The following is a 25,160-nucleotide window of genomic DNA, read 5'->3' on the forward strand; positions in this document are numbered from 1 at the left end:
TACCAGTCTTGGAGTAAATGCCCTGTCTTACCACTAATGCTTTTTTTATTTTGTGGCATGTACTTTCCTGGACCAGAAATGATCTCATCAGATGTGAGAAGCAATTTCCCCCATGTTGCTGCTATTAAATATCTTATTGTCACATTATGCTGCAGATGTATATCACCACATCTTTTGTTTGTTGTGCAAGTTTTTAAACTACCTCTTTTCTCCACTTCTGCTTCCTACGTAAATGTATTTGAGGTTGTTTCTGAAAGCCTCTTACTTTTTCTTCTATTAAACTTCAAAATTGTTAGACAGATTTTCTCTTTGCTTTGATATATATGAAATCCAGCCATAATAATGTTGCGTATGATGAAACCTTGTTTATGGGATTTTGTGATTAAATTCATTTGTGATTAAATTCATTCTAAATGAACAGAACTAAGTTCCATTGACTGCAATGTAGATATGTGGGTGTTTTTTTGCTTGTGTAAACTAATTCTCATCCTTGCTCATATCAGTCTGCCTTTTGCATAATCAGTTTTGGTAACACAAACATTGGGTTTGACTTAGCTTCAAAAGTAAGATTGATACCTGCTCATAAGTGAACTAATAAACCACTGGATTTAGAACTCTAGAAATGTTTAAGATCATGACTTCCTGGAAAACATGTTCCGTGATCCAGCATATTATATTCTGGAATAATTGGAAATTGCTTTAAATTTTATTGTATTCTAGACAGATCAAATATTTGAGGCATCACCAGCAAAAATGGCTGAAATTGGGTATAAAGACAAATTTAAACCCAAAATCTTATCTTTTTTGATACTTATGACCAGATAAGTTCTATTGATATCCAGTTATATAGATATAATATATCACCTATGTATTGCTTGATTATAACATTTTGACTCATACTATAGGTGTGCCTTGACCTGGTTAGTCCATTCTTGGGAGTTAAACAAGGCTGGTCCTAGTACACAATTAGATGGAAAATCACCTAGGAAATCCAGGGTTGCTATGCCGAGGTAGGCAGTGGCATCTCAACATCTGTCACCCTGAAAACTCTACAGGGTTGCTATGTCAGCTGCAAGTTGATGGAAGAACAAATAAGCCAAAAAACAACAACCTACAGATGCATTTTTAATACGTAAATGCAGTGATGGGATTAAAATAATTTAACATCCTGTTCTGGGGGTGGGATTCAAATAATTTAACAACTGGTTGTTTACAAGCCCCATTTTAACAACCAGTGCTGCCTAAGTGCTGCGAACCTGCTGAATCCTGTGTACATGCTTAGTCCAACAAAACAGCTGTTTTATTATACTGATGAAATGTACTGCAGTATTAAAAAAAAGCTACAACTGTCCTTGGAGTTGCTGTTAATCTAGGCACATTTTTTTTGCCAGTTAGCAAGCTGGGGCTTGTCAAGCTTTAAATCTGTATATAATGAGAAACTCTATCAGGAGGGTGACATACCTGGTATGAAATGTAAGGTGGATGAAGAGAATGGGGTGGGGAGAGAGGGCTGCAACATCTTGCAAAAGAATGTAGGGCTTTGTGCCCACGTATGCATTTCAGATTTTGGGAGCTAGGAAGGGGCATAGGAAACCTCAGTAGGAATGGGGACAATATTCTGATCAAGAGTAAGAAGTCCCAGTCTATCAAACATATTCCCGTGACTAACAAGTAACATTTATTGTGTGTTTTTTGTTTTTTAATTATCTACTCTAGTGTGACAGGAATGCCTTTTCTAAGCATAAGAGTTTTCAATTTTGATCTAAGATATCTATTTAGTTCTTCATAACAGTAATTCTGGACCAAACGAAGTGCTGTGATTAGACCCTTTTTGAGTAGCAACCATGGGGGAGCAGTTTAGATCAGGACTGCAGTACAAGAAGGGGAAGATTGATTATTTAGGCCCCATGCTGATTTCATAATCACGGATGCCCCTCAGCCAAAGTTGATATTTGCCTTGTTTGAGGAAATGGGCAACTCAGATAATAGATCTAGGTTGTGTTTGAGGTTTGGGAAACCACTGTAGCACTACATACAGTGGTGGGATCCAAAAATTTTAGTAACAGGTTCCCTCGCCAGCCCCCCCTCAGCAAAGGGGGCAGAGGCGTACCTGGGCAAACCTGAGCCCTGGGCAAAACCTGAGTTGGATGCCCCCCCATGGGCAGCCACCCCACCACGACCCCAACATTTTTTTTTGCACCAGGTCATTTCTGGCCACGACCAGCAATGGTGAAACACACCATGACCAGCAATCGTGAAACACACAGGTTCTTTGATAGAGACTGGTGAGATGAAAGGTACGAAAGGCTGAGAATCAATGAATTGCAGTACCTGAAAGGGATTAACCCAGTTCAGGGAGTTACATTATTAGTCGCAATTGCTATATGGAACCTTCACGTTCAAAGGCAGTATGCCTCTCGGGGAGGCGAGGGCGTGGAAATGGAAAAGCGGACCTAATTAGTAACCCCCTCTCGGCACACACAAATAATTAGTAACCCACTCTCGGGAACTGGTGAGAACCTGCTGGATCCCACCTCTGACTACATAGCCAATGTGATGTAGTAGTTTTGATTAGTACCGGGGGAAATCCAGATTATAACATTAACCAGGAACCAAAAAGTTGAGAAGCCTAATATATGTTTGGTAAATATATATTAAATATACATTTAATTCTACTGTGCTTAACTCTTAACAATAGAAAACTATACATAAAAATCCCAGTAGAAAATATGCATCAATATCTAAAAGCACATGAAATATCACAATATCACAAAACATGCCACAAATAATTACAAGACCAGCGAGCTTCCTCAGGGTTGCAGGGAGGGGAGAAACTCAAAAATGCTCCCTGCAGCCAGAACAACTGGCACCAAACCTGAGGTGGAAGCTGACCAAGGTCAGCTCCACCCTCAGGAATGCCCCACCATGCTGACACAACTGGGGGCAGTGTGGGAGTGCCGACACAAAGCCAGGCACCACAACTGGCCAATGCTGGGCGCCACACCAGTCAAGCACTAGTAGATTTGCCTTTCTGCTAGGGTAAGTGCCCTGGGGAGGGCATTTTCACTGGCGTATGCCTGCACCGTCTCCAGAGGGGAATTTGCTTCCCTGGATTGGTTTGTAAAGTGTTAAAGTCCTGTATTTCTTGTAACAGATATTTTTAAGTGGAACATTCTGGCACGTGACACCCCATCTGCAGCTTCACTTGGTGTAATCCAGACACAGGTTTGCCACCTCAGTGAGAAGCAGGTTTTAAACAGATGGTTTTGTGTCCATTATATTTTAATCACCTGTGTAATAATAGCAGCCATATGTGATTTTTATTATTCTTTTAAACAGTTGCAATGGAGTAAACTGTGCTTTCTTTAGTAGGCATACTTTCTTATGCAACTTTTACCTTTCCAAGGCATTGCAGACATAAACTGAAGGCCTTTTGGAGTTTGGAGGCATTATTGAATGAACTTAATCACATGTCAGCAGCGTACCTGTGTATTAAAACCTCAAAGATAAATTGTAGCATACAATTATTTTTCTTTTTATGGTGATGAGCATATGCATCTGCATGTACATAGACATGTATGCATACATTCCAATGCATATACACGTCGGCCTTATTCTCCTCTCCACAAACATTCAGTGTACATAAAACATTTGAGAAGGGAAACGTGAGGAAAAATGTTAATGGAACACAGCCATACAACCCGGAAAACTATGGCTACCAATCTTGATCCTCCTTGATCTCAGATTGCAAATGCCTTAGCAGACCAGGTGTTCAGGAGCAGCAGCAGCAGCAGCAGAAGGCCATTTCTTCCACCTTCTGCATGTGAGCTCCCAAAGACACCTGGTGGGCCACTGCGAGTAGCAGAGTGCTGGACTAGATGGACTCTGGTCTGATCCAGCAGGCTAGTTCTTATGTTCTTATGTAAACCCATAACACCCTATTTGAGAGGTGGTTGATGACCTGGGACATAGTGTTTATGAAACATGAACTTTGCTTTTTCAGAAGTGTAGGGTTTGACTGTAAAATGTTTGTATGTTTATAAATGCACTTGATAGAGTGGCATCTGCATAGTGTTCGGACAATGAGATCTTTTTAACAGTTCTCTATTGTGGTGGCATTTGGAATCAGCTATAAATTTGACTGACAAGAAAAAAATGGTCAATAGGCTGCAACAGCCATATTTACAAAGACAAGGGAGTAATACCAGGAATACTTATCACCCTTTTAGTTCAGTTCATGCATTTTATTGTTATACACCATTCCTTTTACCATATCTTCATAATGTCATTACATTTCTGTTACCCTTCAGCTGCGTTACCGCATAGTTACTGCTCTTTTTAAAAATTATCTTAGAGGTATTTGAAGGAATGGTGTAATGGTTAAAATGGTTAAAATGGAATCCTGGCTTCAAATCTGTACTATATTATGAAGCTCTCAGGATGCCTCTGGGCCCGTCTACTCTTGCTTACCTCTCAGGGTGGTTGCTAGGATTAATGGGGACAGTAGAACCATGAGAGGGTTTTTTCTTTGAAGGTCGGGATGAAAAAAACAAAAAGAAAAATAATTTGCTCACTGGGACAGCCTCTAATGGTCACTGTGGAACCTAGTTTTAGTCTAACATTTATGCCAATGGATATTTGAAAATGAAGTCTTATCATCAGCCTTGCGAATGACTCCCAATTTGTGGGATTTGTACTACTTTGCATATGGTTAATCACCCACTACCACTTAGCTTTCCGGAGACTGATGTTTGAGGACAGGAAGATGCTGTTTGAAGAGGGGAAGGAACTTAGCAGGGTGTGATGTTACAAAGTCCATCCTTCAAAGCTGCCTTTCCCTCCCACAGGAATTGATTTCTGTAGTCTAGAGATCAGTTGACATTCTGGGAGAATTCCAACCCCCACCTGGAGGATGACAGCCCTAGTATGCAAGCATTTTCTGGATTTAACTTAAGTTGTGCATTTGATTTGTGGTACACCATTGTGGCCTTCCATTGGTTTTAAGGCACTCTGGTCTGTCAGCTAAACTATGACCGTATATAAAATGTTCAGGTGGAGAGGGGAAAAAATCTATGTACCATAGTAGAAGAATGTGTCTCTTATAAGAAAATCTCATTAAAGTTCTTTTAGTTTCTCCTGCATTACTGCTCTAATGTAGAGAGCCATTTTAAATTTTCACATCAAGAAGTGTCCTAATCACATATTGAAACTTAAGTCAAAACAGACTTCACTGTTTTTCCAAAATATGAATGCATATATATTGTCTTCTAGAGGTTAACCACTTCTTTTACCAGAAAAGGAGTGTGAAACCACTAACTGTGGTGTTTCTGGTACTTCTTTGTTGTGGTTTAGCCTTTCTTTCAGTATCTCATAAACATCTAAAGAACTTACATTGCTACTTTTGGGTTGGATAAGCAAATACAAATAAATGTTACAGGTTAATAGTTAAATGGAGAAAGATTTTTAAAGCCAAGGCATTAATGCCTCTCTTATGAAATTCATGTGTGGTGGTTCCATTCATTATTTGAATAAGTCCTAGGTTCGAAAGCTGAACATAAAAATGGTTGGGGAAATTGAGTCGACAGTCATGAGCTGTGTGGGAAGAATTATTTGTGATTTTTTTGTGACCATCTCAACTAGCAGAGAACTATTGTCTTAAAGGGATGACATGTGATGGTTGTCTCAGAATTGTAGCTACTGATCAAACAAGCAAATATTCATCATTCTCTTGCCTAGTATATTTCAGGTATAGAAAACAAACCTTGGACTTATCCTCTTGAATTGCACTTGGTCCTTTTTGGTCACTCCAAAAGCATTTAATAGCACTCACCTGCTACAGGTAAATTCTTCATCATATGTTTGACCGAGAAATGTAGGCGTACTAGTTTGTCTCGTGGTACTTTTCAGAATGCACTGAGGCTAAAGCTTCTCTTGGTTGTCTGAATACAGTATATGTTGATATGTTTAATTTGGGCCTGTCAGCTTGCTCTTCCTTTCCATAAAAATCGATATTTGTCCTCCCCAATAAAAGATGAAAGACGTTGAAAAGCAGCTGATTCAAGCATTTTTCAACCATTGGCACACCCTTCTCTTAAGAGGCAACTCTGTTTTATACCACAGTTACACCCTTCATTAATGTTAGGCCCCTTGCTGTTGTGCAGTATGTCCTGCCAGCACATATTCACATGCTATTTTAAGTAATCGTTTGGTGCTTTATAAATAGCCAAAAAGAGCTGCAAGGAAAAGAAATTGTGCAGAACTTTATTGGCAATTCATACCTCATCTGAACCACTGGGATGTGGAATGGTTTGATTTTCCAGGGTATCAGAGGGTTTTAATCCTATTTCTCTGCCCCATTTGTTCCCCTCCCAGTTTCTATTGGCCCCACAAAAGAAAATAGTAGTGGTTAAGAGTGTTGGGCTGTAATCCGAAAAAACTTTGATTGATTTTCCACTCCTCTGTGGGCTCTAATCTGGTGAACTGAGTTCGTTTCCCCTCATGAAGCTTCTGGGTGACCGTGGGCTAGTCACAGTTCTCTCCGTGGGCTAGTCACAGTTCTCTCAGAACTTGCTTAGCCCCACCTACCTTATAAGGCAGTGACAGCGAACCTTTTCGAGACCAAGTGCCCAAACTGCAACTCAAAACCCACTTATTTATAGCAAAGTGCCAATATGGCAATTTAACCTGAAAACTGAGGTTCTGGTGGGTTTTCTGGGCTGTGTGGTCGTGGTCTGGTGGATCTTACTCCTAACGTTTCACCTGCATATGTGGCTGGCATCTTCAGAGGTGTATCGCAGAGGGAAGTCTATTACACCCTGTGACTTCACTTTGTGATACACCTCTGAAGATGCCAGACACAGATGCAGGCCATGGACCCTGTGATCCATGGGCAGAGAAAGCTTGATGGAGATGGTGGTGGTGGTGGTGGATGGGAAAGCTGTCACTGCTCATGGACTCTGTGATCCATGGGCAGACAAAGCTTGATGGGGGTGGGGGGTGGATGGATCAAAAGAGACTGGAGCGCCACTCTCTCTCTGAGAGGTAGCCTCTCATAGAGGAGTGGACTCCAGCCCTTCCTCTCAGAGAGAGAGGGGACCTCAGCCTCTGCATTTGTTTGGGGTTTTTTTATGCCGAGAAAGGGTCCCTTTCTCAGCTTAAAAAAATGCCCAGTCTGGAGTGATGGAGGCCACCGAGCAGGTCGCCAGTGCCATTCCCACTCTGCCCGAGGGAGAAGGCAGCCACCTTCTCCCTCGGGCAGAGGGGGTTGGCTGCTCGGTGCCGCCGGCTCCCGCGCAGCAAGAGCAGGTGGCCTTGAGCAGGTCGCCGCCGCCATTCCCCCTCTGCCCCAGGGAGAAGGTGGCTGCTTGCTCGGGGGAGGGGGAGATTCAGGCACTCACGTGCCCGGCGAGAGGCCTCCGTGTGCCACCTGTGGCACGCGTGCCATGGGTTCACCATCATGGTTATAAGGTGTCTGCTGTGGGTGGGGGAAAGGGAAGATGATTGTAATCTGCTTTGAGGCTCCTTATACTGTCGAGGGCTTGCAGCAGTAGCTGTCTAACTTGAGTACAATATTGCAAGAGTTGAATTCTCTGGTGTTATTTTGTACGTTTCAACAATACAAGATAGTGGTAAGTTCGAATACAATCACTGACATGAAATCACTATATACAGGAATATTTTCAATAATTAATATATGCCCACTGATCTAACTGGAATCCTGGTGTAAACTGGCCTCGTTAACACTGTACACAGTTTATTTTTTCTTTGTTGCATAATGTTACACTGACCTCCATATATACAATATGTTTGAGTCACCTTATGGTAGAGAAAAGCAGGGTATAAAAACCAACTCTTCTTCTTCATAGAGGTGCTGGAACTGGCTGCTGGACAAAAGCTGATTGTATGTACCTGTGCTAGGCATGGCTCCTGCTTCGCCTGGCATCGGCTGGCTGGCGCCAAGGTCACACCTGCACTTGCTATCATCTGTATATGTTAATGGGCCTTTCTGTTTTAATCACTATGGTTTGCAACATAGTGAAGCAGGCCTCCCTCGTTCCTGCCCCCCGCCCCCCATCCTTCAGGCCCAGATTGAGACTCTCCTTGAAACTTGGGACACATAACAATACTGATCTCACCTCGTTCTTCTGCTATTCATTTTATTATGGAAAAGACGGGAGGGGGGATCTGAGAAAGCAACAAAGTTGGAGATAAATGTAGCTGCAGAAGCCAGGCCCTTTAGCTCTGGCTTCCTGCAGCAAGGATCCTGACACAGTTCAATACAGCTCTTGAACCATTCTTTAAATTATTGACTGAAGTAACAGAGCCTTACAACTTGTAAGTTTCTCCTTTGGTGAAAAATATCAACTTGTATGTTTTACTGTGGGTAAATGGCATAAGTGCCCCTCCTGCTGGATGCTCTGTGTTCAGTCTGAATTGCTCTTCTACACATCTGCTGTTAGTCTTAAAAAAACAACCTGTAGGAATTTCTCGTTATGGTCTTCCTGGGTTGTTTTTAGTCTGGCTGTGAGCCTGCCTCATCTTGTGCACCCTTTCTGTGTCATGACCATATGAAATATATTGAGGCCACCTAGAAAATTCCAGGGTGAATTTTTATGTCACTGTATTGTACTGACGGCTTTTAAATAAAAGAAAAAAGAAAGGACTATGCAGAATCTCAGTTAGAGACACGTATAAAGTTATTTTAATTTTAACTAATTTGGGAGATAAGAAAGAATGTATAAGGAGAAATAAGAAATATGTTGATTTTTTTCTTTCGATATACCCTCCTGTAATGTTGTTCAATTATTTTAACCTAATAAAAAGTATTTAAAATAAAAAAAGAAGATTTTAACTTTTGAGTAATTATTCAAATACAAGTAACAAGTTTTTTATGCCTAATAAAGGTTTTTGGATTTGGATTTACAAGTAACAGATGGGGGGAAATGAGCTTTTGTATTTAATACTATCCAGACAACCAGAAATATTACAAATAATTTGTATTTCTAAATCATTGCAGTGCTTTCTATGCTTAAGTATAGTGCATAGTTCTATACATTCTGTACAAAGAATGATTTTGAATAGGCTGGTAATTGAATAAGATCACCTCAGATTTGGTGTGGGGATGAAGAAGTCTCAAGGATGAATGAGCCCAGACAGGTTTCCTAATCCTTACCTGAAGCAATCTTACTAGTGAAATACTTGACACAGTGAATTTGTATATACTTGTTGTACAGAAATATTGTATAGTTTCTGCAAATAAACAAAGTGAACTTCATAGCAAATAATACATGCAAAAATGTGCAGTAATTAGGTTTTAAGACTCGGTTCAATGGCATAGGCTACAATTGCCAACTCCAACATGGGAAATTCCTAGAGATTTTGGAGTGGTGCATGGGGAGGGAAGAGTTTGGGGAAGGAAGAGAGCTGCCATAGTGTCTGTCCTCTGAAGCTACCATTTATTCTAGGGGGACTGATCTCTGTATTCTGGAGATATTGTAATTCTGGGAGATGTGCCTTGATGATACTCTATCATAGACTGGGGATTAAGCCCAACAGTCTCAAAAATATGAATCCACATTAAATATAGATGCCAGGCAGCCCAATCCAGGGAGGGGCAAATCCCCTACTAGAGGTGGTGTGGGAGGCAGGGAAAGTGATAAACAGATGGGTAAGAGAGCACTGGCAGGAGTGGTCGCTATAGGGACACTTTGGGGATGGCATTGAAAGCATGATGACATCAGCTCTGGGGGGTGGAACCATAGAATTTCTGGCAATGCCTAGAGCTACCACTGTCCTTTCAGGGTTTTCTCCAGCAGTGATTTCATTGCACTCACAATATTGAGTTGTTTTTATTTTTCCCCATTGTCACTTGGAGCAGCAGCGGGCAGCATAGGAGAAGGGATTCCCTGCTCTGGCTTGAGGCTCGCCAGCCCTGGAGAGGACTTTGAAATGTCTAAGTTTAAAGGAAGGCAAGGAAGCAACAGTATTGGTAGTTTATTTAAGCTTCTAAAACAGAAGGGGACATATAAGAATTAATTTGATTAAGAATTAATATGAGAGGGAAAAAGATGAACAGAATATAGTATCTCATCCTGCTTTCTCTGCCCAAGTCCTCAAGGTGCTGTCCTCCATTTTTTTTTAAATGACTGTACTTGAAACATAATACATTCAGACTCCTAAAATTGTCTAACGTAGCACAATTATTAACAGGAAAGAAGTGAAGCTTTCTATAAGCTCTCTAAAGTTTGAGATGACAGTTCTTTGTAGATCAAGGGAAGGAGATTTCTCCTGATTATCTTTGGTTTGGCTCTACTTTATGTCTTGTTTTGACTGACTGAGCGGGGAGAAACAATAACAAGATTTTTAAAAATACAGTTTAGAAATGTAGTCTGTTAAACTAAATATAACTACCCTTAAAATTTTTCCCAGTGTATACTTAACGAAGTGCATACTTTTCTTGAATACTGTTTTTACAATGGTTATTTTATGTTACAATATGTGGCAAGGAGGTTATTCTACAATGCCAGAATATGTATATATGTTGTATATCTGTAGCATAAAATCTTTCATACAGAACAAAATATTATTCTTCTCCTGATACTTTTTTAGTGCAAAAAAAAAAATCAGGGTATTAAGCACAGTGATTATTTCTACTGAAATATTTGTAGAAGTTAGATGAACTTTGCGTATAGTTTATGTGATTAACACTTCTTTTGTTTTTGTGTGTATGCATGTGGCAGCAAATACAGGATTCTTGTCGTATGTACACATGTACACATGACAAAATAGGCATGTGTGACTTACAGTTACTTCCATACAAATATTTCAGTCTAAAATGTTTTTATCTTCATAAATAAAATATAAAAGTATAAAATTATCTTATTGTGCTACATGTTGCAATGTTTTCAAAATGGCACCTTCTGTGTCAAGTACAAATCACAAGCATGAATTATTGCCTGTATTTCAGTACCTAGATTCAAGTGAAAAGTTCATAGCTGATGAAACAAAGGAGGTAACATGGGTCTGTTCCACTCAGCTGAAATAAGACGTCCTGAGGATGTAAAAAAGATATCCTGGAAAGGCATTCCACACAGCCTTTTTCCCAAGATGTCCTTAAGACATCTTATTTCTGCTCAAGATACCTTGTTTTAAAACTGCTTCAAAGTCCACCTTTCCCCACTAAGTCGCCTGCAAGACATATCCTTCCTGGCTATACAGAATGCAGAGCTCAGGAGGTGTCTTATTTTTCCTGCCTGACCATTTTGCACTCTGGTCAGTTTCACCCTCAGCTTGCACTCGACATTTTGTGTGCAATTGAAAGGATGGTCCCTGCCACCATTTGCTGAAGCTTGCCCCAGGAGATTTGCTCTCCAGGCTGCGATCCTGGGCACCTTTAAAGCCTGAAAAGTGCATAGTTGTACTCAGCTGGTCCTGCTGATTCCGGCAATGTATAGTTTCTGAATTTTAAAATTTTTTCCGAGGGCCTATCTGTGTAACTATGCAGAGAATCATAGCCACTTGGAAGACGGGTCTGCTGCCCATTAGAAAGCATTGGGTAGACTTGCCCTCTACAGACTTACTTTTTTTCTGTCTGCACAGGGAAGCAAAGTGATTAAACTGGCATTGTACTGCATGATTTGTACATGGTTATTTTATTTGTATGGGTTAGTAGATCACGATAAATAGATGAATGCAGAGGCGTAGCTCCAAGGGAACGGGGGATGCAATGCACTGGGCGCACGCCCCTGTGCGGGCGTGGTGGGGGCATTCCAGGGCAGGGGTGGAGGATGCACTGGTGCACCAGGTGCTTTCCCCCCTTGCTACACTTCTGGATAAATGCACTGGCACAACCCTGCACCATCTGCATCGGCCTGTTGGCCCCCAATAGGTTTGGTCTGTTATAGTAATCTTTTCTCACTGAGACTCAAGGCAGATTATATAGCATAAGTGAAGTATAATCAACAAGCTGGTATATCCAATGGACAGTAGAAGTAAAGTGAAATGAATAAAATGACAGTAATGATTAAATGATTAAAAATCAGTTATATTAATGCTGTGTCCACATTTAGAGTATTGCATTAAATTCTATTTGCTGCCGTTCAGAAATGGTAACTGAAACATAATGAAGTTTGTACAATTGCTGTGCAAAGGAGGAGCAGAGGATGGTTTACAGTGTGATCCTAAACAGTATAACTTTCTTCTAAATCCATTGAAGTTAATAGGCCTGGAAGGATATCACTGTGTTTAGGACTGTACTGTCACCACTTCCACAAAATGCAAAAAACAGGCTTCCTTTGCAGCGGATCAGCAATCAGCTTAAGATGATAAAGCACAATACTTTGCATTATTATAAACTGTAGTATACATTGCCATATTGAAATAGTTCAGATAATTAAAAAAATAGTAAAGTCATTTATTGAAACTTTGATAACAAATAGTACAGAAACAAACTTGAAAAACTCCTAAATACATTATAGTTTTTGGCAGAACAAAATTATCATGCATGAATGGATCTCTTAATGATGATGTCCTAGTTACTTCCAGCTGTTTCTCAAATGCCTTTATTTGTTTGTCCGTCCGTCCGTCCGTCCATCCGTCCGTCCGTCCGTCCGTCCATCCATCCAATTTAGTAATTGTGTGAAGTCAACCTAACAAAGTAACATATTAAAAACTGCTCAGATCACTATGATGGCTACTCACTAATGGCTATGAAAGTCAAATGTATAATCTTCATTCAGTGCAGATAATTCAGGTTTATTGAGGAATGAACTGCCTGCATTCTGACTTACTTTCTTGAAGAGCTGTCAGAGCTATATCAATCTAAAAATACAATATGCACCATAAACAATTATCAGAAATATAAGAAGAGGTGATGTTTGGGTAATAGACTGGGTCTGTCCATCACACTAGGCTAGGTAGACCAAGGTCAATTTCAAGACAATCTGTTATAGTAAAACTGGCATTTGATTGGCATAAGACAGTAATCAATTAGAATAAATGAGAAGAATGAGTGAGCCTGACAATTATGTTACTTCTTGGAACAGTTGCATTTAAACAATACAGAATGGAACACCATCAAACAAAATTCTTTTGAAATTAAAATGTCTTTTAATTTAATAATTGTTGTGCAAATATCTCAATTTTGGGGGAAAACCATCTTGCAGAAATGTCTATGTAGATACTCTAGAGACTAATGCCATACTTGTATTTTCCTGACTTGTACGTGTAGATTTTCTCATTTTAATACAGAAGGCTTTTTCTACAAATTGTCTGCACAATAAGATGTATATCAGGGGATCCATACATATATTTGTAGCTGCTAGCCAAAGTGTGCTTTCTTTAGCAATGTACAATTGGTTCTCTGTGCTACAGTCATGAGTTTTGCCAGTTTGGCTAAGAGTATAGGGTACTCGGGTGAAATGAAAAGGGGCAAAGCAGATGAAAAAAACAGCTACAATTATAAACACCTTACACTTGGCTCTTTGTTTAATTTTGCACTCTGCTGTTTGAGTTTTTCTGTAAGATCTACAGATCTTTTTAGCAATAACAACATAAAATAGAACAGTGAAGATCAGCACAATCCAGAAGACAACTTGGCATATATAGTTAACAGCTTTGTGCCACTTCAGTCCTAGATGGCTCTTCAACAAAGCGCACTTCTTTACAGAGTGTGGTGTAGCTTTCTGGTTTGACAAAATCATATTGGGCAAGGAGAGGCTAAAAAAGAACAACCATACAGATCCTGAAAGAATTTTTGCTGAAGTGATGGTTCGCAACCAAACCTTCCCAAACGGTCGAACAATCTTGAGAAATCTGTCTAGTGAAATTATCCCAAGGAAGGCTATGCTGACGTACATCGTGCTATAAAACGCTACAGCCGAAAAACGGCAAACGAAGGCTTTAAGTTGCCATGGTCCCAGTTCTGATTGAGCCAGAATCTTGAAGGGCAGCATAAGTGTCATGATGAAATCTGAAAACAAGATGTTCCAAAGATACACAATGAAGCTTGATGTTGTTGGAATCTGGGAAAAAGCCTGCATAGCCAAGCCGTTGAGTAGTAATCCAGCAAGGAAAAGAATAGTGTACAGGATTGGAAATGCCACTTGAGAAGCTGTGGTGTCTCTGTGGCACTGTCCAAAGGAAGGTGTTGTCTCATTGGAGATGTTGATACTTGCATTCATGGTCTCAAAGAAAATCTGAAGAAGAAATATTTTATAGAATGTCAGTCTTAAAAAGAAAAGAAATAATTGCTGTTAGGCAGACACTGAATTCAAACTAAATTTCCCACAGAATTTTCTACCCCCGCCTCCCCACACTATTGCTCACAGATCTTCCTGTAATGCTGTTCCTAAGGAAAGGGAACCCAGAGAAACAACATGGAAAGGTGTGAAGTGGGAAGAAGAAAATGGTGGAAATTGCCAGTTTAATCTGGGTCCAACCCTGAATAAGAAAGAAAATGCCCTTTTACTGAATCAGGCAATATTTAAAACCATGGATGCTAATAAAATTTTTCTTTAGGCGTAGATTTTGAAAACAAAATAAATATTTCATAGGTGTACTCTGTTCCTCAGAAAGATTATAATGTGGTCAGTTGAGTTGCAGCGGGTAAGAAAATAGTTCGCTTTCGGTAAGAAAATAGTATTCTTTCACATTACAATATAGTCGTGAACGAATATGAGAATTAACTATCATTTTTACTTTGACAAAAACATTATTTTGTGCATTATTGAACATGGTACTTTGATACAAGAGCATTTATAGTTAATCAAACAACTATCAAATGGATGCGGGGAAGCAGGGCTAGGTAGGTTCTAGGACCCAGGAGAAGCATTTTACAGCAAAATAGGTCCGACATGCATTGTTCTATGGTGGAGGAATATGCAACTCTACTATTATCTTTCTGTGAAACAGATTATAGGGTAATGTTTACCTTGTAAATGGTTTGCATGTGACGTGGAAGTGCATGATCATCTTTCCACACATCAGTGATCTTATGCAAAGAAGAATGTGTCATTCTTGTCCACTACAAGATGAGTGACCAGTCAAATAAGGAAAAATGTGCTTCTCACCTTAGGCATATGAGTTCTCCAATGTTCAAGATCACAGACACACTGAAAGAAGATGCACATTCTCTTTCCCTATTCAAACCTATTCATAGTCTACCTCATTTATTATTTGTTTAGTGCTTTTTATACTCCCTTTCTTAGGAGGTCAGGGTCTCCGACATCATTTTTCCCATCTCCATTTTATCATTTCCTTGGTCACTTGGCAAGGTTCACGGAAGATAGGGGATTTGAAACCTACACCTGCCAGATTTTAGTCCAGCGTTCTAACCACTGCACTATGCTGGCTGTCAAACAAAGAAGCAAAAGTATTGTCGAAGGCTTTCACCGCCAGATTCAACTGGTTGTGGTGGGTTTTCTGGGCTGTGTGGCCGTGGTCTGGTAAATCTTGTTCCTAACGGTTCGCCTGCATCTGTGGCTGCCATCTTCAGAGGTGTATCACAACAAAAAAGAAGCAAAAGCTTTTGCAGGTTAATTTGTTAGTCCTTTCGTGGATGAAATGAAACATTCATAAGCAAATGCCTGCAACAAAACTTGGGCTGCTGCTTTTAAAAGAAAAGAAAAAAAAACATTGCTACTTTGGGAAAGGCGAATTTGAAGAAGAGGACCAACTGCTTATAACTCCTTCAGTACATGATGCTTGTTTTCTTGCAGAGTTCCAAACATAGGATTTTGAAGGTCATGGCTGCCTGGAACTCAGTCTTAGAGCTCAGTGAAGGGGGAAAGAAGTGTTTAATGGAAATACTAAAACATCCTTTCTTGCTGACATTTCTCTGTTCCAAATCATTCCCTGTCAAAGGGGCTTTTCTGTAACATAAGAACCCATAAAATGTATGGGGTGGTGGTCATTGTTGTGTTTTAGTTACACTTATCTATGGCCCCTTCCGCACATGCAAAATAATGCGTTTTCAAATCACTTTCACAACTGTTTGCAAGTGGATTTTGCTATTCCGCACAGCTTCAAAGAGCACGGAAAGCAGTTTGAAAGTGCATTATTCTGCATGTGCGGAATGAGTAAGTGTGACTTTAGTTCTCTCGGCAATAAGAATTCTAGAGAAATGTAGTTTTCAGATGTCAGAACTGCTGTATCAGCATCCCTGACAGTGATAAGTCATTTAGATACTGTGCCAGTCTCCTTCGTGATGATTCCTTCCCAGTTCAAACTGTAAGCCAGAGGATTAGCAGGGGCACCACAGGAAACGCACAGTTTTATATTTCTCTTGATACTGCTTTTGAAATGTTACTGACTACACTACATGCCATGTTTGGAAAACTGAGAAGAAAATAAAGACAGCCTGTGCTATACTAATGGAATAAATTACTCACTTTTTAAGATAGCTACCATTATAGTTGGAAAATATTTCAGCAGATACTTCGTACAGCTTTAACAAATCAGTAATGAATTTCTAGCAAAAATCTAAACTCTAGTGTTTCCCTTGAAATCTTACATGTTATTGTATTCTGTTTTAGTGTACTTCACTGTATTGTGCTAAATGCAGTCCAGTACATTCTCCTAAAAATATCATGATACATGGCTTAAATTGTATTTTATAGAAGACTAATTCAAATGAATCTCATAGGTAAATAGTACATTCTAAATTATTCTGTGAATCAAATATTTGTATGGCTAGCTTGATAAGGCTGATCTGGAAAGCAAACACTGGAATGAAATAACTTACTTCTGTTGGTAGGGATAGTTGTCTTTGGTTCCAGCACTAGACGATCTGTCAAGAGCAATGTTGCCAGCATTAGCAGAAGTTGAATGTACTTTCCGAAACAAGTTTCTTCATTTTGGTCTTGCTGTTCCTCATTTTTTAACTACTCAGCCCCCCTCCCTCCCCACACACACACTACAAGTTGTAAGGAAAGCTTTCATGAATCAGGTGGTTGAACTCTTGGAGGTTACTCAGTGGTAAATAATGCTGTTTTATTGGAGTGAAAAAAAATGTAGAGATGGCATATGAAACTGATTTTCCATAATGATGGGAATCAAGAAAAAAATACTGTGGGAAACTGGATGACCTCATGGCCAAGAGAAATAGAAATATAAGAAATAGCTTACTGCAATAGTACATATTGTTCAGTTTTTAGAAGAGACACAGATTCTTGAGTTTATCTAATACTTTTAGCTAGCACATTTTTTTTAGTTCATGGATTGAATCATTTAAAATCTGTTTATCGGTAGTCTTATATGCTCCAGATGATTTTTAATGCATGGCTATACTATGGGGAGTGTAGGTATGCAGAATGTGCTTGGAAATGAGATCGTGGACTATGAAGAACTAATTTCTTCAGACTGCATTTGCTTGTCCAGTGAAGAAAGGAATTTGAGGGAGTCTACCCAAGATATTGCTGCATATATAAGATATATTTTAAAAAATGTATTTTATTTCTCAGTCCAAACAATTTTATTTGGAATTAGTTCCTCTAGATTCTGTGAGGCATCCTTACAAGCAAGTGTGCATTGAACCTCTTAGACTAGTAGTCCAACTGGGGTGTTGGAACGGTTCCCTAATTCATCTTTTCCCACAAGTATAAATTGTGGTAGTTTGATGACAGGTGGAATATCAAATTAAGTTAGAAGGGTTTTGCTCAGCATCCATTTTCTCCTTTTCCTTTAGTGGGTATGAAGTTCTTAGATCATCAAAGCGACTGATACTTTATTATTTGATCTGAATGTGATTACCATATTGCTAAATGGAAAAGCAAATGAGGTCATGGAGTAATTATTAAAAGTCTACAGCATTCATTATCTAGTATCTGCTTCCAATTTATTCTTTTTTTCCTTTTCCAGCCAGACAGAGTGGCAAGAGAGGTACACAAAATAATATATGTTGTTCTTATAGCATCTGTTGTTCTTCTAGCATCATAGCATCTCCATCTTTGACAGTCAAAAGAATATATAATTGTTTTGTACATTTATCTGTTTTTCATGGCTAACCTAACCTTGCTAGACACAGATACTCATTGGCCAAATACGTAGGAGGCCCCTGCAACACGCTAGCAACTTCCCCAGCGTGGCAAACTTCCCTGTACCAACATTCAAAGAAGTTGTCGTGCACGGGGAGCAGAAGTGGTGTGCAGCAAACTTCTTTGTATCGAAGTACAAGGAAGTTGCCATGCGCCTACTGCTCTTGCTCTTGGCTTTCCCCAAAAAGCAAGAACACTTCAGGTGCACACCTGATGCCACAGTGGGGTGGAGAGGAAGTAAGCTCCCCTATCCTTAATCAGCCATTCTGTTGTATCCCCATGTGAAGTAGAAATTTTGTGTGAAGTCTGATGTCTTTAAATAGAGCAACAAAATTTCATCTTAGACCTGCACCATTGCAGGTTGCCATGCAACAGGCCAGATCCAGTGATGTGACCAAACAGATCATTCTCCTCCCTGCAGCAGATCCTTCCAACCCAGAAGAGCTAGTTTCTGGGTCATGGGGTCCTGAAAAGTAACGGCCAAAAGGGCTGTGGTGGAGAAGAGGGAGGAGTCAAAATCACCTTCTCCTCTCTCTTCAGTCAGCAGTATCCCTCTTCCCTCTCCCCACTGCAATCTCCCAACCTGCATGAGATTTGCTCCACGAGGCTCCCACAACTCGCCAAATAATTTATTTTGGGGTAGAAAGGGAGTGATGAGGGGAGGGCGGATAGAACTTTGACCATCAGCACTTTCCATTGAAAGATCTTTAAATCCAACCCAGTGTCCTATTTTTATTCCCGTTGTTAATCTTGTGGTGTGTTTTTAGTGAAGCATGTAGAAAATGTAGATTTGTATATCTGCCTTCAGAGGAACAGCACACCATTATGCAAGACAGGGGTAGGTGTAATGTGCTCTCTTCACACTCCACCATTGCACCAAGAGGAAGAGCCTCTGCTTTGCACACAAAAAGTTCCAGGTTTAACCCCCGGCATCACCAGTTGAAAGGACCAAACAGTAGGAAATTTGAAAGACTCCACTCGAGGTCCTAGAGCAGGGGTCCCCAAACTTTTTAAACAGGGGGGCCAGTTCACTGTCCCTCAGACTGTTGGAGGGCCGGACTAAAAAAAAACTATGAACAAATTCCTATGCACAAATGATTGTAAAATGTTTGATTTCACCTTTCAGCCTTTCTGTCATGGTCTATTTTTAGAACAGTAACCAAAGTATGTCAAGTACAGGGTGGGCTCCAAATATTGTTGGGGAGGCTGTGGAATACCTTCCCCTGTAAAAAAAAGCAGAACTTTCCCAATGAAGCATTCCATCTAACCCAGGATCAGGTATCTTCCTGGGTTCTTTCCTCCCTAGCAGCCAGCGAGTGATTTGCCAGCCTGGCTGATGCCAATGGGAGTGAGGCGGAACAGAAAGCCTGAGAGCAACACATGGAGTAGCTGAGAGGGAAGGGCGGAGCAGGCGTTGCCACATGTAAGGTTTCCAACTCTGGGTCAGAAAATTCATGGAGATTTGGGGGTGCCATCATGTAATTGCAATCAACAGCCGTAGGGGCCGGTTCCTCCTCTCCCTCGAGCCCCCACTGCACATGAATGGAGCCATCGCCGCCATGCCTGGCGGGCCAGATAAATGCCTTCAGGGGGCCACATTTGGCCCCCGGGCCGTAGTTTGGGGACCCCTGCCCTAGAGAGATGCTGTCAGTTTGAAAAGACATTACTGACCTTAATGGACCAAAGGCTTGGTTCAGTATGAGGCGGCTTCTTGCACATTCGTCTGAGTCCCATGAGAGAAAGAAGCTGGCTCCAAATGCTCTGAATTAAACAAATGCAAGTAGAATATTTTAATTTTCTTTGGCCAGTCAGCAAACCTCTGTGGGCTGGCTGGCAGTATGAGTAATTGTTCTTAGAAGAAAGGAGAACTGAAAATAGCATGAGGTGTGACTTACAGTTTGCTAGTGAATAGGTTATTGACATTTAAGCGTATAAAACAACTTCCAGAAAGCGATTTTATAATACACTTTGTATCTACTATTATACCAAAATTTTAATTTGTTATTTACAAGTATTTTTCCAACTGGCTATCCCAGGGGTCGGCAACCTTTACCACTCAAAGAGCCATTTGGACCCATTTTCCACGGCCCCAAAGATCTACCGAGCCGGAGAGGTGGCTCCACAAGGAACCGCCTCTGGTTTGGCCCCTCCACTCACCTTTCCTTCCAGCCCTGAAAGGCGGAGGCGCCAGACAGAGAAACCTCTCTGCCCGACAAAGCAGGCAGCCGCCTGCTCCATGGGGCAGAGGGGGGATGGCGGCTGCTGCCTGCCTGGTGCTACGAGGATGGCAGGGGGGGATGGCGGCTGGTCTGGAGGACAGAGGTGGTTGCAGAGGGACAGAGGAGCTGCGGGGGAGGGTGGAGATGGTGGCCACTGTGGGGGGCAGAGGGGGGATGGCGGCACTGCAGGAGGCAGCGGCGCCGGGCAGGGAAACCCCCTCTGCTTGATGAAGCAGGCAGCTGCCCGCTCCGTGGGGCAGAGGGGGGATGGCGGCTGCAGGGATGGCAGAGGGAGATGGCATCTGCTCTGGAGGGACATGCCAACGCTACCCTCCGACCTCCAGGGATTGGAGGGCATCGAGGGCGTGTCCCTCCAGCCCTCCAGAGCAGCGCTGGAAGGAGAGTTGAGTGGAGGGAACGCAAAAAGTGGCACCCTCATGCACGAGCTGCCTTTGGTTCGGCCCCTCCACTCAACCTTTCCTTCTAATGCTTCTCTGGAGGGATATGCCCACACTACCCTCCGACCTCCAGGCCATGCGGAGCTGCAGTATAAGGCTGAAAGAGCTTCATGCGGCTCTGGAGCTGCAGGTTATAGACCCCTGGGCTATGCATATATTTTCTTAAACTTCACTTTCAATCCAACTGTGCCCCTCCTAAAGGCCATGTTGAAGTGATTGTTGCTTCCTCTGCCCCAGTCCTCTTTCAGATTTGTTTTAATGTAAAACTGCAAATGTGATCTTTCCATAATTTAGATCTTTTATAAATGAACAATCTGGTCTAGTTATAATGCTTTTCGAACATTGTTTTAATGTTTCCTCATATTCATTCAGATATGTGTTTATATGATTTCACTATCATTTGTGAAGCAAATGATCAGCTTTGACAGCTTGAAAATGGTTACACATGTTTTGATTAATACAGCCTCGCAAATGACAATTCCTTCCAGTAGAGTTTAGCAGGCATGTAAAGGAAGAGGAAGAGTTTGGATTTATACCCCACCTTTCTCTCCTGTAAGGAGTCTCAGTGTGGCATACAAACTCCTTCCCTTTCTCTCCTCAGAGCAGATACCTTGTGAGGTAGGTGGGGCTGGGAGATTTCTAAGAGAACTGTGACTGGCCCAAGGTCACACAGCAAAGGAACAAATCCAGTTCACCAGGTAGAGTCCACCACTCATGTGGGGGGAATCAAATCCGGTTCTCCCTATTAGAGTCTGCCTCCTCTTAACCACTACACCATGCTGACTCTCAACATCAACAAACACCTGATTGTGGAGATTTCAAGTCACAGTTGACTCATGGAGATCCATTGTGTCCTTCTGTGTGGCAACCCTGGACTTCCTTAGTGATCTTCTATCCAAGTACTGGTCAAAGTCAATCTTGCTTAGCTTCTGAGATCTGATGAGATCAAACTAGCCTGGGCCATTGAGGACCATTAAACCCTTAGTTGTATTTATGTAGGATATCTTGTGTTTGTTAGTCTTATCTTTTAAAAGTGTAAAGTTCTGCAACACACGGGCATATCTTGAAGGGTGTCTTGAGACCCAGGTGCCACTCACCTCAGTCATGTGGGAGGTGCCTTTGGCCGGACCAGGCAGGCTGGCGATTGAGATTTGGGAGAGAAAGGCTGTGACCTGCATGATCCTCCTTCCCCACCCTTGCAGGCCAGGAAGAGAAAGCGGGTGGAAGCCGCTTACTGGTGAATGAGAGAGTGTGCAGGCAGGCTGGTAGCAATCCAGCGAGAAATGCAGGTGGGCCACATCCCAAGCAGGCACCTATCTCCACCCCTGCCCCTCTCAGACCAGGAAGAGCAAGCAGGCCAGGGCCAGTGATTGAGAGAGTGCGCAGGCAGGTGGCTGGTGGTGATCAAACAAGGTGCCAGGTGAGTGGAAAAAGTGAAGCAACAGACTCCACTCTTTGAGGTAGGGTGGACTTTGTGTTAGGCAGTGGGTAGGGTTGCATTCTCATTCTCTCCCCACCCCAATCTGTACCTATCTCTCTTTATAGTACAGTGGCATGCCAAGCTATTAGCACCCTGTTTATAGGGGAAAGGAAGATGAAAAATAGCATTTTGACCACACTGACCATATGTTTCATTAAGGCAAACCACAATAACAGAAAACCATGGGGAAGTTTTTGAATGCTTCAGTGCTCTTTATGAGAATGGATTTTAAAAACAACACTGTTTTGTATTTCATTCATTATGATCCTTTTTTGCAGCCTATTTTGGAAATATTAAACCCATAATTTTAAAGATGTGTTCTGTGAATGTGGTATGCCGCATGTTCTCACATATCAGTCCCATGAATGGGAATGCATGCATACATGCCTAAACACTCTTGAATCTTGGCAGTATTGAGGAAGGCCAGACAGTACTTTCTAAAGTTTGTTTATTGTCACAGAAACCAAAGCTAGCTGAATGAACGGGAAAGGGGTGGCATTTACCAAATGTGGACATTTATAAATTAGGTGAGTGGGCTAAGAAAGGGCAAATGCAATTCAATGTAGCAAAATGTAAAGTGATGCAAATAGGGGCAAGAAATCCAAGCACATACACACTATAGGGGTCAATGCTATCAGTCACAGACCAAGAAAGGGATTTGGGCGTCTTAGTTGATAATTCCATGGGAATGTCAACTCAGTGCATGGCAGCTGTGAAAAAGGTAAACTCTATGCTGGGGATGATTAGGAAAGGAATTAATTATAAAACTGCAAAGATTGTCATGCCCTTCTATAAAGCAGTGGTGTGATCGCCCTTGGAGTACTGTGTTCAGTTCTGGTCGCCACATCTCAAAAAGGATATCAAAGAGATAGAAAAAGTGCAGAGAAGGGCAATGAGGATGATTGAGGGATTGGAGCATCTTCCTTATGAGGAGAGGCTGCAGCATTTGTGGGGGATACGATTGAAGTCTATAAAATTATGCATGGGATAGAAAATGTTAACAGAGAGAAATTTCTCTCTTTCTCACAATACTAAAACCAGGGGACATACATTGAAAATGCTGGGGGGAAGAATTAGGATTAATAAAAGGAAACATTTCTTCATGTAATCCGTGATTGGTGTTTGGAATATGCTGCCACAGAAGGTGGTGATGGCCACTAACCTCGATAGCTTTAAAAGGGGCTTGGGCAGATTTATGGGGGAGAAATCGATCTAGTAATGCTTTCTTATCACAGATTTCTCAAATGTAGAAAGAAAAATCCTCTGTATGTACCACCCCTTCAGTTATGTTGCACAGATACATTTACTTAAATATCTCAGAAAAAGGGACACAATATTGGGATTTTAAAAATCTGAATTGCATTGCTTTGGAGAGAAGGGAAATCTCCTGATTCAGGATCTGAAACCTTGATCCTCCCTACCTCAGGAAAAAAATAATGTACTCCTTGGTGACTATTATGGCATATTTACCCCCCCTTTTTACATTTATTATGCCATGTTAATAGTCACTTAAATACCAGTAAGCAGTAAAATATATCGACTATCTTAGTGCTACAGCAGTTAAAAAACGTCACAATAATATGTATTGTATTTTATTGTAAAACTAGCGGTACCTGGTCATGTGTTGCTGTGGGTTATTGTGGTGAAATGGGAAAGGAACAGACGCTGACCTTTCCCTCTCCCTCCGCTAGGGTGGGTGGGTCATATCCAGATGCTGGGCCGCCTCCCTCCCCTCCCTTGCATGCCACCCCTCACTTTCTCCCCTCCCTCACTTCTCCTCCCTTGCATGCCACCCCTCCCCCTCCCTCCCTTCCCTCTCCCTCCGCTAGGGTGGGTGGGTCATACCCAGATGCTGGGGGCCCTCCCTTGCATGCCACGCTAACTCTCTGCCCCCCTCACTTCTCTTCCCTTGCATGCCTCCCCCTCCATCCCTTCCCTCTCTCCCCTCTCTTCCCTTGCATGCCACCCCTCCCCTCCCCCTCCCCCTCCCTTCTCCTTCGGGTGTATGTATGTGTATGTGTTTCACTTCTACTCGAGTTATTGCCTATGTACTGTTTTCACTGCTCATATCTGGCCACCTGAGCGAACATTCTAAGCTGCACGAACATTCTAAGGGTGACAGTTACACACAGGCATCTGTGTGTCCTTCACCATGGAGCACCAGGAAAAAGGCATTTTACCTGGGCCAGGTGTGAAATTTTAGGTATGTGAACATCTAAAAACACTCTCACCTGGCTGACTACAGAGGCTGGGAATTTTCAGAGGAATTGGCCCAGCAGTTACTGAGTTATACCATCACTAACAAATACACGGTTTACTTTTTATATATATAAATGACACTGTGGTTATTTTGCCACCATGTAGTACCATTCACAATATTATCTGTTACTATAATTTGTGTACAAATTATATAATTTGTTACAAATTCTGATAACTATAATTTGTTAGAAATTATTTGTCTCTTAAATACAGCATAATGAAATTTTTAAAATCTTATTAGCTTCTAGCATCTATGAAAACTTTCTGCCAGCGGGTAAAATACAACTAGGGAACTTAAAAATATTTACAGGTTCTTCCTAAAACAAACATATGAATCAATAGATTGTCTGAGGTTTTATGCAGATTGTTAAGTGAGTCATTTATTGAGCAGAGAAAGGCTAGTGCATTTTTGTCGGAAATGCATTTTGTTGAAAACTCTGTCTCATAAAGCTTAACTCTGACCCTTTTTAGAATATCAACTTTGAATTGTGAGTTCTATGGCTTGGTTTACAGTGCTGTTCACTATTACAAATGTATGCAACAAAAAGTAAAATATTAATTCTGATATAACTCTGAAAAAATGAAATAACGTTTGTTTATGCTCTGTTCTTACATCATTTTTGAGCAGTTTTAATGTACGATATTCACATATTTAGTGGCCAGAATATTTGGTGAAGAGTTGCAGTGACCTTGAGTGCACTGAACACAAAAA

General features: G+C 41.3%; 2 protein-coding genes across 3 annotated transcripts in view; one reads left to right on the top strand and one right to left on the bottom strand.

Moving 5' to 3' along the window:
• Positions 1-25,160, top strand: part of MED12L (mediator complex subunit 12L) — a 201,523-nt gene that overhangs the window by 98,446 nt on the left and 77,917 nt on the right.
• On the bottom strand, positions 13,085-19,778 carry P2RY13 (purinergic receptor P2Y13). 2 transcript variants are annotated; one of them, XM_048507096.1, is made up of 3 exons: positions 19,704-19,778; positions 16,742-16,786; positions 13,085-14,195 (listed from the first exon to the last, which is right to left on the bottom strand). In XM_048507096.1, exon 3 carries the CDS (start codon positions 14,178-14,180, stop codon positions 13,170-13,172), a length of 1,011 nt encoding a protein of 336 aa, XP_048363053.1. In that variant the 5' UTR covers positions 14,181-14,195; positions 16,742-16,786; positions 19,704-19,778; the 3' UTR covers positions 13,085-13,169. The 2 variants fall into 2 exon arrangements, with proteins under 2 accessions (XP_048363053.1, XP_048363052.1); XM_048507095.1 differs by lacking the exon at positions 16,742-16,786 and having other exon boundaries at positions 19,704-19,773.

Source organism: Sphaerodactylus townsendi, linkage group LG08, assembly GCF_021028975.2.
Source record: "Sphaerodactylus townsendi isolate TG3544 linkage group LG08, MPM_Stown_v2.3, whole genome shotgun sequence".
NCBI classification, from domain to species: domain Eukaryota; kingdom Metazoa; phylum Chordata; class Lepidosauria; order Squamata; family Sphaerodactylidae; genus Sphaerodactylus; species Sphaerodactylus townsendi.

Coding starts and splice junctions, on each gene's coding strand:
- P2RY13 (XM_048507095.1), bottom strand. CDS start 19,766: ATGGGACTCAGACGAATGTGCAAGAAGCCGCCTCATACTGAACCAAGC. Junction 14,196..19,703: donor CAAGCCTTTGGTCCATTAAG/GTCAGTAATGTC, acceptor TTTCTTCTTCAG/ATTTTCTTTGAGACCATGAA.